General features: G+C 44.4%; 1 protein-coding gene across 1 annotated transcript; it reads left to right on the top strand.

Moving 5' to 3' along the window:
• Positions 1 to 7,164: 7,164 nt before the first annotated feature.
• Positions 7,165 to 13,792, top strand: LOC120694189. The gene is made up of 2 exons (XM_039977358.1): positions 7,165 to 12,410; positions 13,643 to 13,792. Exon 1 carries the CDS (start codon positions 11,214 to 11,216, stop codon positions 12,123 to 12,125), a length of 912 nt encoding a protein of 303 aa, XP_039833292.1. The 5' UTR covers positions 7,165 to 11,213; the 3' UTR covers positions 12,126 to 12,410; positions 13,643 to 13,792.
• The last annotated feature ends 2,039 nt before the right edge of the window (positions 13,793 to 15,831 follow it).

Genomic DNA, 15,831 nt, shown 5'->3' on the forward strand with positions numbered 1-15,831 from the left:
ATTCAAATCGGAGCGGGGCAAGTAAGCAACAGCTTGCAGTTATTGAGAGCAGGGTCCTTAGACAGCATTGCTTGGTTCATCGCAACCACTGTTTGATTCTATGGCTATGTAATCGAGGCTAAAACCCGCTTTTCAATAGGTTGACGATAGATCACAGGCACCTAATTGTTCATTCCGGAGCTCGAGAACGGACGAAAGAACAAGTCGAGCGAAGCCCGATGAAAGGACAATAGAGTAGATTCGCAGACTCAGAGAGATGGGATTGGTACAATCAACACGAGGCAGGTCTTTCTTATGGAAGTTTCGACTGGTCATGGATTTCTTTTTCTACAACAGAAACTGGTAATCGCTACCCAGTACCTTCTCTTCGAAAATAGGCACGAATTAACTCGTACATAACATAAAAAGTGATGTTCACTAAGTTAATAGATCGAACGAACTGTTGTGTTGCGAGCGAAAACCAAGAGTTGGGGCTTTTCTAGAGAGGGAAGAAGAGAAGTTGTGTGCTCCCTACAAAGCCCGTTAGACCCACTCATGATAGATCATCGAAAATCGCTCTTTAGATCCGTATGTCTTCAGCAGATCTTTGAATGCTGCGATCCATCTTTCATTCAAATTCTTTAATTGTGACGAAGGAATCTATATTCCTTTTTTACTTACTGCTCCCAGGGAGGGGAGACTTGTAGAAAGTTCTTGGCCTTGGTTTTGAAAAGGAAATATGAATGGGGATTGGGCATCCTACCTCGGATAAACCCTAGCAGGAAAGGCAAATGGAACTGTTAAGCAGACGGGAAAGCGAAGACAGAAAGCTGTGGCCTGCCTTCCTCCGAGCTATCCAAAAATACCAATAGAACGAACCCCTCACCCAATTATTATCTCACTAAGGTGGGAGCAGGTGAACTTATTTATTGGGCACCCGGGGACGAGTACATCTATCTATCACAAAGTAACATATTGTAAAAAAAGAAAACACTTTTCTGCATAGTTGACCTCTTTGAACATGACTGGAGAGGTCCGCCTGGAAAGCAGTTTACAGAGTTCCACCCAGTGAGTAACCAAGATAAGAAGTGTCTACAGAGGTGGAATAGTTGTAGGATTATTGTGAAAAAAAATAGAAGTGCTGAATCTAGATTGGTATATAGTGGAACAGTTAAAAAAAAAAACTAAAGTGAAAGAAGCCCACATACCCACTCTTCTTTCCCCGATACTACCCATACCATAGGTAGTAGCGGGGAAAGAAGACCCCCCTGTACCCACTCTTCTTTCGTGGTGTGTACATCTAGTGGTACACAGCTTCAACACGGGGTTTGATAATTCAAAACTTCTATTTTGACTGCTACTAAGGTTCCGGATCACATTTAGGTCAAAACGTGCCTAGAAATGGAATTTCCTTGATTACTGTCTGCCCTGGAGCATACGTAGCTCCATTTTGCACTTCTGCCCTTCTGCCTATTCAGAAATCTTCTATCTATCAACATAGCATTATAGATCGCGTGAGAAGTCGCCCGCCCATTTCCAGAGTTCTACGTCTGTCCTGGCTCCTTTCATTCCATGCATTCCTTTCCATGCATCATAGTAGTCTTCCTCTCCTTTTTGTCCCAAGCATTCTCCTCATTCTATTCCATCCAAGGCTCCTCATTCATCCATCGGATAGGACGCCAAATCAGTTGAACAAGACAGAGAACGATGAGAAAGTTTTCTTGGTAGCCTTGGTCTCTAAAAGGGGTTCTACCCCTCTTCCGTCCGCTTTCTTTTTTTTGCACCCAGAATCTCCTTGAAGTAGAAAGGGAAAGGCCACTCGATCACAGCCTGACTTCCTCCAGATGAAAGCATTGGTAGTGACGACCGACTGTTTTATTCTTCTTCTTTTCTTTAGACATTTTGGATTCTCCTTTTTCTTATCCGCGTCGAAAGAGATCGATCGGGGTCAACTAGCAACCTCTTGGAAATGATCCGCCTTCCAACCTATAGAAGAGACTTAAGGTTCACAGATTTTGATTCAATCGAATCTACTCCTGCTATACTCAAAAGATATTTAAGACAAATCCGCCTCATCAAAACGGGGGAAGGACGAATAGGAAAGGAAATAGGAGACTTCTACCTTGAGATCTGCCTAATAACCTCCGAGGGATTTTGATACAAAAGACCAAACAAAATCTTGATTCTCATTACAAAGTGCAGCCAGCACACCTATTTCCCCTTAGCTGGTAAAGGCTCATCATTCAGTCAGGGCTTTCTCGGACCAACCAACTACTTACTATATCTAATTATAATGGATCCCTGTCGGACAAAGTTTTAAGGTTTTCTTTCAGCAAGAGAGAGAAAATGAGGAAAACCGGGAGCAGCGGGCGGCAGGACTCGAAGCAAGAAGTTCGGTCTGTCTCCCATTTCTGGTTCCCTTCTCCCGGCCGGAGTGTTGAATCAATGGCTCTTGCAACGGCAGTCTTCTTTCTTTTCCACTTTGAACTGAACGCATGGTTTTTGGCTTTCAACAGTCTCTAATTACCTTGAGACCCTCTTCTTGAATGAGCCAATATGAACTGGTAGATGATAATGCTAGAATGAATCAGAAATAAGTGATTTGATGGAAGAAAAATGCAAGAACGAGCTAAAAGCCCTTTCTGGAACCAAGCAATGCCCGCCCCGAGAGCTGCCGCGATGACGTGGAACCTACCACTTACCCCCCAAAGAGATGGGATAGAGCGAAAAAGCCCCGCTTACTTTGATGAAAAAACATTTGACTGACGGGTGTAGTTGAAACATTAGGTCTTTGCTTCGATCGCCAAAATTCGTTCAACATGAAGAAGAAGAAGGCGCGCAGAGTTCGGGTGAAAACCCCTTGCTCCGAAAAAAACTGACCAATAGCGGACCTTTGGAAGGCTTTGACCTGATCTTTCGATTTATAATTAGAGAAAATCCATAGAAAGATGGAAGTCATCATCATCCCCTTTATCGATCACAGCCTCTTCCTCCACCCATGATTTCGTTTTCCCATTGACAAATCACGAAGACGAACTTGCATTTGTTGAATAAAAAAAAGAAAAGAAGAGTTCGATGTAGGAGGAGCGAGCCTCCCCCAGAGCTTTCGGCAGCCATACTTTCTTCACAAAACTTTAAGAGAAAGATGGACTCTCTTTCACCGCAACTTGCCCGCCCTAACAAATGGAATTGATTCACGATCAGCCTCCTTCGGACCCGGTAGCTACAGCCCGTAAGCAAAACAAGATTTGGTCTCGTACGCCTGCTAAGCAAGTTCCCTCTCTTTTGAATTTCTAACTGATAGCCCTCTCGTTACTTGAAAGGAAATGGAATGCTTCTTCGGTGCCTAAGCTTGAGTGAGCGCATCGCAACTGTGTGCGAATCAAAAAGTTTTGTTCTGATCTGAGAACGGAATTCAAATAAACCAAAAAGGTGAACGAAAGAAATTGATCAAACTGCAAGCAATCGACAGCCAAAAGAGATCTCTGATTTGTTGCTTTAGCCGACCGCGTAAGGCTTCGCAAGGTCTCGAAAGAGATTCTTCACGAAAAAATAGACGGAATGCGGAATCCAGTTTCAAAGCCACCCCAAATAGCTTCGCAAAGAAAGATTGATTTGTCCTTCTCACGAAAGAAAAAGGATAGAAGTTTCAAAGAAGTACGAAGAACGAAAGATACGAAAACTCGGAAACGGAGTAGGATTTTTATTAATCACCAGCCCTCGCTTCGTATACGGAATCAAGGGCTTCGCCAAACGGATTCCTGTTTTAAGCCTTCCCTCTACTTCCAACTCTATCTACTCAATGAAGCAAGCAGTTTGATGGACGGCACCTTCCTCTTCAATAGCTTTCTTTCTAGTTCTGAGTGTGTAGAAAAAACGGAGTTTATGCTACACACATCATAACTCACAGCCTATATTTACATGCTTTTTAGGCTCGAACTTATTAAAGCCTAAATGTAAAGCGGAACACACACAAACAGATGTTCCTCAACTCGGAAATATGCCTCGCGGGTGAATCAGTGCATTGAAACCTCTTACAGACGAAGCGATCCCGCTTTTTTACTTCTTATCTTGACTTTCCAAACGTTACTCTTTGATCTCAAGTGCTCTTCAGCCAGAATCGAAAACCAGCACTTCCTAGGCTAAAAACTAAGCCTTATTTCCTTCTTCTCATGCAGCTCATACACCCATGAGCTTAGAAATCCATTTAACATTGATCTACGCAAGCCAAGGCACCCGTGGAACCCGAAGAAAGATAAGCAATTCAATGCAAGAAAAGAAGAAAATAAAGTATACGTTTGCTTGATTTTCTTCTTTTCTTGCAAGCAAGTTTCTAAGTTTCCAGAATCTGGCAATACTACAGCTTGGGATGACCACCAAGATGATGCTTCATCGAAGACCACACTCGGGATGTATAGCAAGGGTTGGTATTCGGGTCACAACACTTCCACCCTTTTCGCTCATTATCATATCCAACGAATATACATCGGATAGCTTTCTTGTCGAATTTACTTCGTAGATGACTGGGCACAAACACATAGCATACACAACCAAAAAAACGAAAGTGACTTCATAGTCTACTTGGTAAGGGGGTCGACGATTCCATAGCTTCTCGAATGGTGAGATTCCGCTTTCGAGACATCATAAGAAAAGGCGGCTAGGGCAGGGGTGCCATGTCTTAGAGGTTCCAAGCAATCCCTACCTTCTCTTCCTATTCCTAAGGCTTTAACTATAAGTTAGTTGTAAGGGGATATCGATCAGGCAGGGGCGGGCTATATGAAAAGGTTAGGGGCAAGGAAGCAAGAGGGAAGGGAGTCTTTCCATTGAAAGCATGAGTTTATAAAGTTGGAGTATGTTAAGCAAGTTCTTTTGTCAAAATGAATGAAATCCTAATTCCTTCCCAGCCGAGACACCAAAGGCGCATTTCAAAGGATGAATTTGAAACTTATACTGCCTCATTCTCTCGAACGCTTTCCTCAGATGAAGGAGATGTTGTTCCTCGGATTGAGCCATAATAACAATATCATCAATGTACACCTCCAATTCTCGGCCCACCATACCCTGGAATATGCTATTCTGAGTCCTCCGGTATGTGGCTCCTGCATTCTTGAGACCGCATTACTCTCCACTCATAGGCACCAACAGGACCAGGGCATCTAAATGCAGTCTTGTTAATATCTTCTTCGGCGATTGGCACCTGGTTATATCCTGAGTGGGCATCCAATCCAAGAGGCTCAATACAGAGTTACAAGCAGCCGAATCTACCAGTAGGTCAGCTATCGGCATTGGATACTCGTCCTTTGGAGTGGCAAGATTCAACTTTCTGAAGTCAACACATAACCGCTGACTTGCCATTCTTTTTAATCACTGGTTTAATATTTAGATATCCCCGGATGTTCAACTTCAAGGCTAGGGCGGAGATGCTCCATTAGTAAAAGACCAATCTTCCCATACCAATCATCTTCCTCGCCCACTCAATGAATCCATCCTCGATTGAACTAGGGCTTCGCTTCGCTATTGCCTCTCCTGCCTTGTGTAGTTCTCTCTGGACTGCTCTAGTTCCCCAGATCTTAGCCAAATCAGTAAAGTTCAATGCTAAGGATTGAGGGTGACCAGTGGTCTTATGTGCATTCGGAAGAACCAACCTAGACTAACATATAAGACCGAAGGGACAGACTCCTTTCCGAATGGTCTATGGGGCAGAAGCTATAATCCTCACTTTTTCCTAGCGTCTAGACACCACCTAACCTATTAGTAAATCAAGAAAGCATTTCACATCGTCTTGCGTGCATCAATTATTGCAGCTTTCCGAAGATAGACTGAATGCTGAATGAAGAGAAGACTTATCTCCCGCCGTTGCTCGAGCCCGAGCTGCCGCTGTAGTGCAATGGGTCTTTCAAGGATCGAATTGGGCGTGATCTGGCCTTCATCCTCGAGGAGATCCTGGACCTTCACATGAACACATTCAACGGGTCGATACCAGCTGCTTTTGGTAACCAGTCTCGGGTCTAGCACCTTGATGCAAGCAAGAATAACCTCACAGGATCAATATTCCCGGGAATAACAGCGTTGGTGAACCAGTTGACACTTGATCTCTCATCAAACAGTTTGGTGGGGCCAATACCTAGGGAGATTGGTCAACTGGAAAATAAGGAATTGCTAATTTAGAGACAGAATGGTCTTAGTGGAAGCATTCCAGAAGAGATTGGTAACCTGAAGCTGCTAAATAAAAGTTCTTCAACTCCCCGGATGCAAGTTCACAGGCACCATCCCTTGGTCAATTGGTGGTCTCAAAAGTTTGAAGGAACTTGATATATCAGAGAACAACTTAAACTCTGAGTTATACACCCACCTCTACTACATAGTAGATAGTAAAAGTGTCAGCTGCTTGTACCAGTCATTTATGTGTCGTAATTGTACTCAATTGTCCAAGAAGACCGCACGAGACACCAAAACACATCAATGTTGTTTTTCATGTACTGCCTCTTCTAGATTCGATTGCTGTCTCCACATTTCTTCGCCACTAAGCAGTTCTTAAATTGGGTAAAGTAGGTAGAGGTAAAGAGATGAAGAATAAGATCGGAGCAAGGCGCGATCTTTCCTTCTAAACCCGGTGCTCCCTACTTCTTTTCGAATCCATCCAAGCCATTCCTTTCCCTTACCACTCGTGCATGCCTGACAAAGAGTTGAGTCTAAGTCGTAGATGAAGAGTTCAGTAGGTGCCTATGTTGTGACTTCGATCGAGCCCTGGAAGGATAGGATTGTGTTTTTCAGTGAAGTATGCCGTAAGCTTGCGTGCAGGAAGAGTTGCTTGCCGAGGGCTCAGAGCGGGCAGGCGATGTCTCTATTCGAGAGGAAGAGGCGGCTGGAAAGATTTCATTTAAAGAAAAGGAGGTAGACGGGGGGTTCACGCACCTTGCTTTCAAAGGAAAAGGTGTCCTTTCTCGGAGAATAGATCTATATATAGATAGGTTGGTACTTTGACGGGGTGATCAATGCGGATGCTGCGCCCTTTCCTATCCAAATTGACAATTGAAAAAGAAAGGGAAATCCCTTGCCTGAGCACCGACTTTCGGTTCCAGAACCTGAGCGGAACTTTGCTTTCTGTCTTGTGAGCTCCTTTCGGCTTTCAAGCAAAGGGATGGGATATCGCCAAGCAAGATGTTTTCTTTGTGGAGAAGAAGAAGCTTGTCTTGACCAATAGCCCTCTCTTGTCTTTCAAGCTTACCTTCGTCTGTAATATTCGATACCACTGAATGGGGAAGTGCGCCTGTAGGCCTATTCAGTAAGTTTTCTTTCATTTACTGGTATTGTGAAAAAAAAGCAAGTAGACCATACTCTTTTATTTTTCTTATCTAGGCTAGTTTTCTCTCTTATCCCTATTTTTTTTATTAAAGAAAGTCTGTTCCCTAAGGAAGTGAAGGATCGCGGAAGTCTTTAGCCACCTATTTCATCAAAGCCCCTTACCCTTGCTTCTTTCCCTTTAAACTCTTTGGTACACGCTTTATCGAGACTAGGATTTCTGTCTTACAGTCTGCCGGGTGAAACCTATACTCTTTGACCTACCCCAACAAGCATTTTAGGCGAATTCTTGTCCTTTCTACTCAAGGAAATTGACAGCTAGGATCCTATTTGATCGATCGCTCAGCCTCTGTAGTCCACTCTTTCAATATAGGAAGTAGAGAAAAGGATGCAAGCCCAAAGTCTAGGAAAAGCATCTCATTTCCTGGCAAAAAAGCAATCCACTGTGTCGAGGAAGGGAAGAAAGGCTCTGCTTTTGGTATTTATTTATCAAAGAAAGACACATTTAAGCGAGCGTGGCAAGGGACTAAGCTTTTGTTGTCGCGGGATAGTAAAAAGCATTGGCGGATGCTAGCTAGGCATATTTATTAGTTTAGTTTGTTTACAAGTAGGAATTCAAAGATAGCTATTTTAGAGAAAGACCGGAATAGGCAGTCACAGATGTAAGTAGAAGTTTTAGAAGCAGGTAAGGTTTATGCACGACGAGATATGCTAGCTAGAGCTACTTGGTAGTAGAAGAGGAATAGCTTGTGCTTTTCGCGGGATAGCTTCTAAGTATAGACATTCACAGTAGGCACGAATGGGATAGTTTGAGTTGGTTTCTCGCCAAATAGATTCAAGGATAACTCGATTTGATACTAAGTACGAGAAGGTGCTTAGAACACATACGGGATCAGATAAGGCTAGCTGCTCTAGTATTGGTAATAAATCTTACAAGGGAATACTAGATACACCAGTTGTGGTAAGTCAATTCATTCAGGATGCTCGTAAGTCTCGTGAATCCAATAATAGGGCTTTAGTAGAGGCGCGAAAGAAGAAAGATCTATTTCAGTATCATTAAAAAGCAGTTTGATGCTCTGCAGCTCTTTTCATGCTGTAGTTGTAGCCGGCCGTTCCTGGTTAGGAAGCTCGGTATTAAGGTATGAAAGTGAAAGTCGTTGAGGCATGAAGACAAGTGTGGTACTAGACTATGTAATATTGGACTCCCTAATCATAGTAAAATCTCGCTTTCTGTCACTCGAGACCTTTCTCTGGGCCGGCGGGGGTTGGCTTCACCACGGAATACTCGTACGAGTATCATCAGATAGGAGTTATACTGAAGAAGAGCTTTCAGTTTTGATGTCCAGGATGGGCTTCTGGTTCACTCCTTTATTTCTTTCTTTTAGAGACAGGATACGGAAAGATGATGCAGTATTTTCATAAAAGCAATGTTTCCGATAAAAAGAGTGGAATTTGGTAAAGAGAACTCAGGGGGCGATAGATAGCCGCGTCTTTCATATTCTCCTCCTATGCTCTCCGGATCCCAAGCTGAGGTGGGCCATTTGCTGAGATTGGTTCGAATACCTGCAATAAGATAGCGTGGAGCTTGAACACGAAGCATGGGCAAGAAGATGTGGATGGGAGGGAGTGAGATAGTTCCTCTGATCGCGACATTGCATGCCGCGTAATCTTTCATATACCATGGCTGACTTTTCTATAGTCTGGCTGACTTGTGGCTATGGTCCACGCTTACTTCTAGTTTGAGAAGCAGAGGAACCGCTTAAGTGTCCAATCGACAAGCTGACAGACGGGGTCCATGTTGTCGGTAAGCACAACGGTGATATCACTGCTCCGTCCATTTCTCAGTGGACGACTACCCGCCTCGGCATCAAAGGATGGCATGGTGAGTTGCTTCCATGCTTCGCCATTTCGAATTTGATTTTGGTAAAGATATGGGATGACAGAAAGCAAGTGCCTCTTGCTACACTCAGACCTCATGATGGACAGCCGGGCAACTGTGTTGCTTTTCTGACTGCACCTGTGCGCCCCGATCACATCAATCTCGTGACAGCGGTACAGATTCATACTTGATTTTTTTTTCTTATTTTTACACCTTCTTTTATTGCTTTACATTGTTACTTACACCGGTCATTGCTAATACCAATATGAGACTGGCACTGGTGCGTACCTTACGTAACAAGTACTGTTGTGAGTGGCTGCCCTAATTTAGCAATTCTTAAACTAAAATGTCTCACGTCCAGTTTCATTGTTTTACACTTAGTAAATGATACTTCAGATCCAGGTCCTGGAGATCAAAGTATGGTCATCAACAAGGCAAGGCTGGCTCTTACCAAGTGACTCAGAATCATGGCAATGCACACAAACCTTAGATCTCAGAAGTTCATCAGAGCCCCAGGCCTTTTCCACCAAGTGGCTGGGCTAGAATCCATAAGCTAAGCTAATGAAAGGGTCACATTCAATAGAAACCAGCTCCCACGAGAGGAGCTTGTTAAAGTGGGAAAGCTACCTTCTGTTGGGGATCCTTCCTCTGTTGAGCTAGGAACCTACCCACTTTGTAAAGCTTTTATGAAAGCCACTCAAAACTACAACTAGACTACCAGTATAGGAACCTAATGGGCAAGAAGACCAACTAATAGAAAGTTGAGTTTTTCAGTGAAGCCTACCTAATATTCTGTAGTTCCGTCACTTGCTCCGTTGTTTGCTACTAGCGCACTATGGCTTTACTTGACCTTTCCTACATCAGGCTTTAAGCCGTATCTTGGAGCCCCTTACTATGAACTATGGGCACAGGGGAGGGGGGATGAGCAAACAGAGGCCCTGACGCGCTACAGCTTTGGTTTCCAACTTGCTCTCGTCTCCTTCGTTCCTTTCTCTCTTGACAGTCGTCCTTACTTCGCTCGCCTCTCACCACACAGAATGTTTTGGCAGATGGTTAGCAAGCTAGGCAAGCTTTAGCTTTGAAAGAAAGTCTTTAGGAGTAAAGTGATCTTGGCCGGTAAGGAAGAAGAGTTCAATCTTCTAGTTTCGATGCACATCCCCCAACTTCCGTCCTTTCTTTTATCGTAGATAAGCCACAGTTGGAAATTCTTGAATTCTATTCCGGGTGTTGAAACCTTTCTTTGACTCACACATGTTTCTTCTTCATTGCTGTTTGGATAACAAGCTGTCATCCTTGTTAATAGGCTTGCCATACCAGCAAGGTGGAGTATGTGCACTCAGTTTGACTTTCTTCCTTTTTCTTTTACCGCTCTTTCGAAATGGGTCACAGGAATAGGGCTACCTTTTTATAAATAGACAGGTCAAGTCATAAGAACAAGTAAGCGAAAAAAGGCAAGTGAGCCAAGAATTGACACAAACTAGCCTAGAGAGATCGAAAAGAAAGATTAGGAACTAGCCAATCCATGGGTATACCAAGAAGTTACAAAAGTAGTCCCTGTAAACCAACCCCCTAAAGCGAAATAAGCACAAGGAAAGAGCAATAGGCCGGACCATCCTATAAAAACGAAACGGTCCCTTCGTAACCAGTCGTCCATAATATCAAATAGATCATTTTCTATCTTCCAACAATCTTCTCTTTATTATTCCACGGGTGGAACATAAGTGACACGAGCCAGTACGCGAGCGTAGGAATGGAGCGAGCAAGATTCCTTTGGACTTACTTTGGTTTTGCATATATTATCATATAGAAAGAAACGTAGCGATTCCGTATCTAGTTTGTGTCTTATTATTCAACCATGGATCGCTGCGCAGGAATCAAATCAACGAGAAATACTATACTAGACTAGACTATACTAGAACTAGAAATTTCATCAACGAGAAATACAATACTATACTAGAAATTTCATCAACGGGAAATACAATACTATACTAGAAACTAGAACTAGACTAGACTAAAAATTTCTAGTAGCGAAGGAAAAGCGTGAAACAATGTCATGTCGCGACTCGACATGTTAGAAGGAGCTAAATCAATAGGTGCCGGAGCTGCTACAATTGCTTTAGCGGGAGCTGCTGTCGGTATTGGAAACGTCCTCAGTTCCTCGATTCATTCCGTGGCGCGAAATCCTTCATTGGCTAAACAATCATTTGGTAGGAACGGGCAAATAAAGAATTTCATTTCGAATTCCTCCTCCTTTTTTTATTTTTTGATATGCAAATATCCTTCTTTGTTATTGTTTATAAAAGTTACCATTTTTGTTGTGATAATATATTTGCGTTTTTTACTCCCCCTAGTGGGACTCGTCTCCCATCTAGATTTGGGATTGTTGTCCATTATAAGTCTCCCGCCGGAGGTTCAAAGCCCACAGGCTCTAGCTCATTTAGAAGGGCTCAACTTCTATCTGAGCCTTTATGACCAGGATCCGGAGTGGGTTGCGTTCATTCAGCAGGAGCTGAATCACAACACCCCTCTGGAGGACATTCCTGGGCGCCTACACTTATTTTTAATAGAGGAAAAGATCTCGTGTTTACGACGAGATCTTATCCAAGATTTCATTTCGATGTATAATAGAAGCGAAGCCGTACTTCCCCTCGAGCCCTACATTTTGGAAGAGGCGGTTCGCTCCTATTTAGATCATATTCGTGGGACGGAGAATATTTCTATTCTCCGTGCAGCTTATCAAGATCTGCAGGAGAATGAAGGATCCATCTTCTTTTTGGAGGTGGTTTCGCACAACCAGGATTACCTGGATGCACAGACCACTTCCAGGAGGTGCCATGAATTGGCGCAAAGGATCCTATGGGATGGAATAGCCCGCAGCCAAGCTCAGCTCGAAAGGGCTGAGTATGAGCATGCGCTACTATTGTTTCAATATGAAGATCTCAATAGGGGGCGGGGGCATATTTAAGCATGCATTCCTATTTTTTTTTGAAGCAGCAAGCGCCTTTATGTGACCTAACAGGACTTTTGAATTAACTCAGTGATTTTGCAGACGGAGGAGAGGAAATGAAAGCAGAAGAAGTTATCGAAACTCGGAACCACATGTTCAATCTTTTTTAGCGGTTTCCCCAGAGATCTTTCTCATTAACGCAACCTTCATTTTGCTCATTCATGGAGTTGTATTTAGTACCTCTAAGAAAGATGATTATCCACCGTTAGTTAGTAATGTGGGTTGGCTTGGATTACTTAGTGTTGCGCGCCTAGGAGGGCAGCGCGCTTGGGATGCGGAGGAGCTATTATCGCCCAGCTCCCTAACCTAATGCGGCCGGACCGCAGGGAACCTTAGCATGGGGGGACGTCCTAATCCTTTTGCCGCCGCAAGGCTGGCTAATCGTACGCAGCAGGAGCAAGGGAACTCCCCTGGTTCAGGAAGGCACATGAGTCCGAACGCTATTATGAATGTGCGACCGACACTACACTACGTAGGTACCTGTGCATGCAGGTGAGGCGTCGGTCGGTCCTAGAAACGGCGGCAGCTAGCGAGGAGTTAACGACCGGACGTGCTGCAACCTAGGGATCACCAGGCAGCTCTTTCGCTCTATAGGGATATCGGGGGGGGGCATAGCACAATTCTTCTTGGAGGAGGGTTGGTTTGCCCAGGTGACTGATCCTGCCATAATATACTCCCGCCAATTCTATTGCACCGGCAACCGAAGTCGAACATACATACGACGATCTTCATGCGTGAAGGGACGGGAGGAAAGAAAGGGCGGTAGATGATAATGCGAAAGGGCGCCGCGTCTGGGCGGGCGGGCTGAATGGATGAGCGAAAGATGCCATGGAGTGGGGAATATCCCCAGTCTAAAGTTATACAACTAAATGCACTTCAAGGTGCTGCCGAGGAACTGGGGGACCTTCTCGAGCACAGGATAGGCAATTGAGAGATAGAGTTAGCCTATTCGTTATGGGGAATCAATGCTCCGGACCGAATAGTTACCTCCTTTTCTTTCTCTGGCGCATATTAGCTTAGCAGCGCTCAAAAGGCCCAGGTTGGTTTGTTTGGCTTCCTCTCTTAGGCCACTTTCCTTACCTTACTCCCGCAACACTCCCACTCCAAGCTACGCCTGCTGAGCAAGATGCATTGCGATTTCCTCTTCTGTGGACGCACCTTCGCCTCACCATGACCCGGGACGGGAAGAGAAAGACTTTGATTTTTCCGGCGGGCTTGATAGTAAAGCCAAAGAAAGACGCCCCAAGACAAGGTACAACTGTTGGGAAGGGGACATGATCAATAGAACCCGGCTGGATCCGGGCTGGGATAGTGGCGCCCATTCCTAACCAGTTCAGAAAAGGTTCGCTCATGCTGGAGGTACTAACCACTTAGTGATCGGTCCGCTAGTTCACGCAAATCCGAAGAAGTTATCACGGACGAGCCACATGCAGGGAAACTTGCACGTGTGGTTCTGGCCGGGCTTTCCTTCGGTATCTAATAACCTTGCTTCTGCTCGCCGCTGGCGCACCTCTCCTAACTATTGCCCATTTATTCTGGAATCATTTTTTTAGGAGGGACAATTTTACATATTTCTGCCAAATCCTTCTATTATTAAGTACGGCTGGTACCATTTCGATGTGTTTCGATTCTTTCGAAAAAGAGAGGTTTGATGCTTTTGAATTCATTGTATTAATTCCACTTCCTACTCGCAGTATGCTCTTAATGATCCCGGCTCATGATTTAATTGCCATGTATTTAGCTATTGAGCTTCAAAGTTTATGTTTTTATGTGATCGCAGCATCAAAAAGAAAGTCTGAATTTTCCACGGAAGCCGGCTCAAAATATTTGATCTTAGGTGCATTTCCCTCTGGAATATTATTGTTCGGGTGCGACCGGACTACTACCGATCAATTTTTGGAAACTTCTTTATAGACTTGTAGAGACCCTCTATGTAGTTGTAATTCTTGGGCAATCGATCTACTTTCCCCATAGCCCTAAGGCAGTGTCTCGATCTCCTACGTGCGAAAGATAAGATACGGGAGACGGGGTCCTATGGTATGGGTCTTCGACCCTTGGTCTAATTCCACGACGGAGAGTCGGCGTGGCGTAAAGTGAAGATTGGGGGGAATAGAGCGAAATCCCCGTCTGGGGTATTCCGAAGGTGTAACCTAGGCAACGAAAAAGGGGCCCGATACTTAAACTAAAGGAGCGACCTGTTGGTTCACCAAACCCCGACCCAGTGTCACACGTTCTCCAGGTCCGAAGGGATCCAGTGCCCAACTACCGACTCCTCCCGGAATTGCGTTATCGGAGCCGAGCCAGGAATAGCCGTTAGTGGACACCTACCACTTTTCACCGGTTAGAGAGGCCCTCTTTAATACATTAAGAAAATATGTTCACAGGGGCCAGAAAGACTCGGTCATAGGAACTTAAACCACCTACGCGCTGGTAAACGAAAACCACCTCGACCGGATCTACCGAACGAAGAAGGCCGCCCCGTCGAAAGAATTAACACGCCAAAAGGGCCACCAGCTTTCCCCAAAAAAAGGGGAGATCCGCTGCTTACTGCTCACGGAAACATCCGACCTTATCGTCAAGTCGTCCGCCTATCTTTCTGATCTCATTCGTTTTCCGATCGCATAAAAAGATAAAAAAATCAATAATGTGAGAATGTAGTTACAGATGTGAAAAAAGTAAATATCTCTCTGTCTTTTCTCTGGATCATTCATTTACAAAGTTCTTTAAAAGAAGAAAACCGATCGACCATTCTCCGCGGAAGATAGGTAAACATTTGACGAGCGAAAAAAAACACGTGAGAAAGACCTAAAAACCCATTCTCCCTAAATGGTTTACCTATACTGAATGGAAGGTTTATGACATGGGAAGATTTTCCAGAATATGAGCAAGGGTAAAGGATTCATCACTTGCTGGGCTTTCAGGGAGTAATAGGAGGGGTTGGGAATTGATCGTTGAAATCATCCCACCAGAGCATATGAACTTGAGGTGGGGGCTCAATCTCGTCAGTCTCCCGGATTCCAGTCATGTCTCTACCATCGGTTTCTCCCTTTTCTCCGGCTGGCGTAATAAGGAGGGAGTCAGAGACTACCAACTCGACAATGTTGGCTCGATCATGTTTATATTGGCAGGAGGAAGTACAGCATGAGTGGGTAGGGGATTAGTAGTGACATTAGGACGGTTTGCCCTTGGCGGCTCAATTTTCCCTGAATCAATAAGGTCTTGGATGTCATGTTTAAGCCTTAAACACTTTTGGCCTTTTGTCTGATGGTACTTGCAGTAGGCATTGGCTTTGTACCTAGGAGGAAGAGGATCTGGTGGCGGAGATGGGGGAAAAGGCGTCAGTACACCATGCTTCTTAAGCTTATTTTCCAAGGCGCGGCTGAGAGTTATGCCGAACGGAGTGAAAGTCCTGAGTGTCTTTGGTTTTCCGTCAGACAAGATATTCACTTCACTGTTCTTGCTTGTTCCCCCCAGGGCTATCTTCTTTCCTTTTGGATCTGCCTCTTTGACCTGTGATCCATGAGTCCCATTGTAGATAGCATCTTCAATACGAGTGGCTGCTTCAATCAAAGAGTCATAAGTGGTCATCGCTTGGAAATCTAAATAGTCATGGTATTGCCTACTCATGTTATTCATCATTATCCGAACTTGTTCCTTTTCTGGG

This window comes from Panicum virgatum, unplaced genomic scaffold (assembly GCF_016808335.1).
Source record: "Panicum virgatum strain AP13 unplaced genomic scaffold, P.virgatum_v5 scaffold_4047, whole genome shotgun sequence".
Classification (NCBI taxonomy): domain Eukaryota; kingdom Viridiplantae; phylum Streptophyta; class Magnoliopsida; order Poales; family Poaceae; genus Panicum; species Panicum virgatum.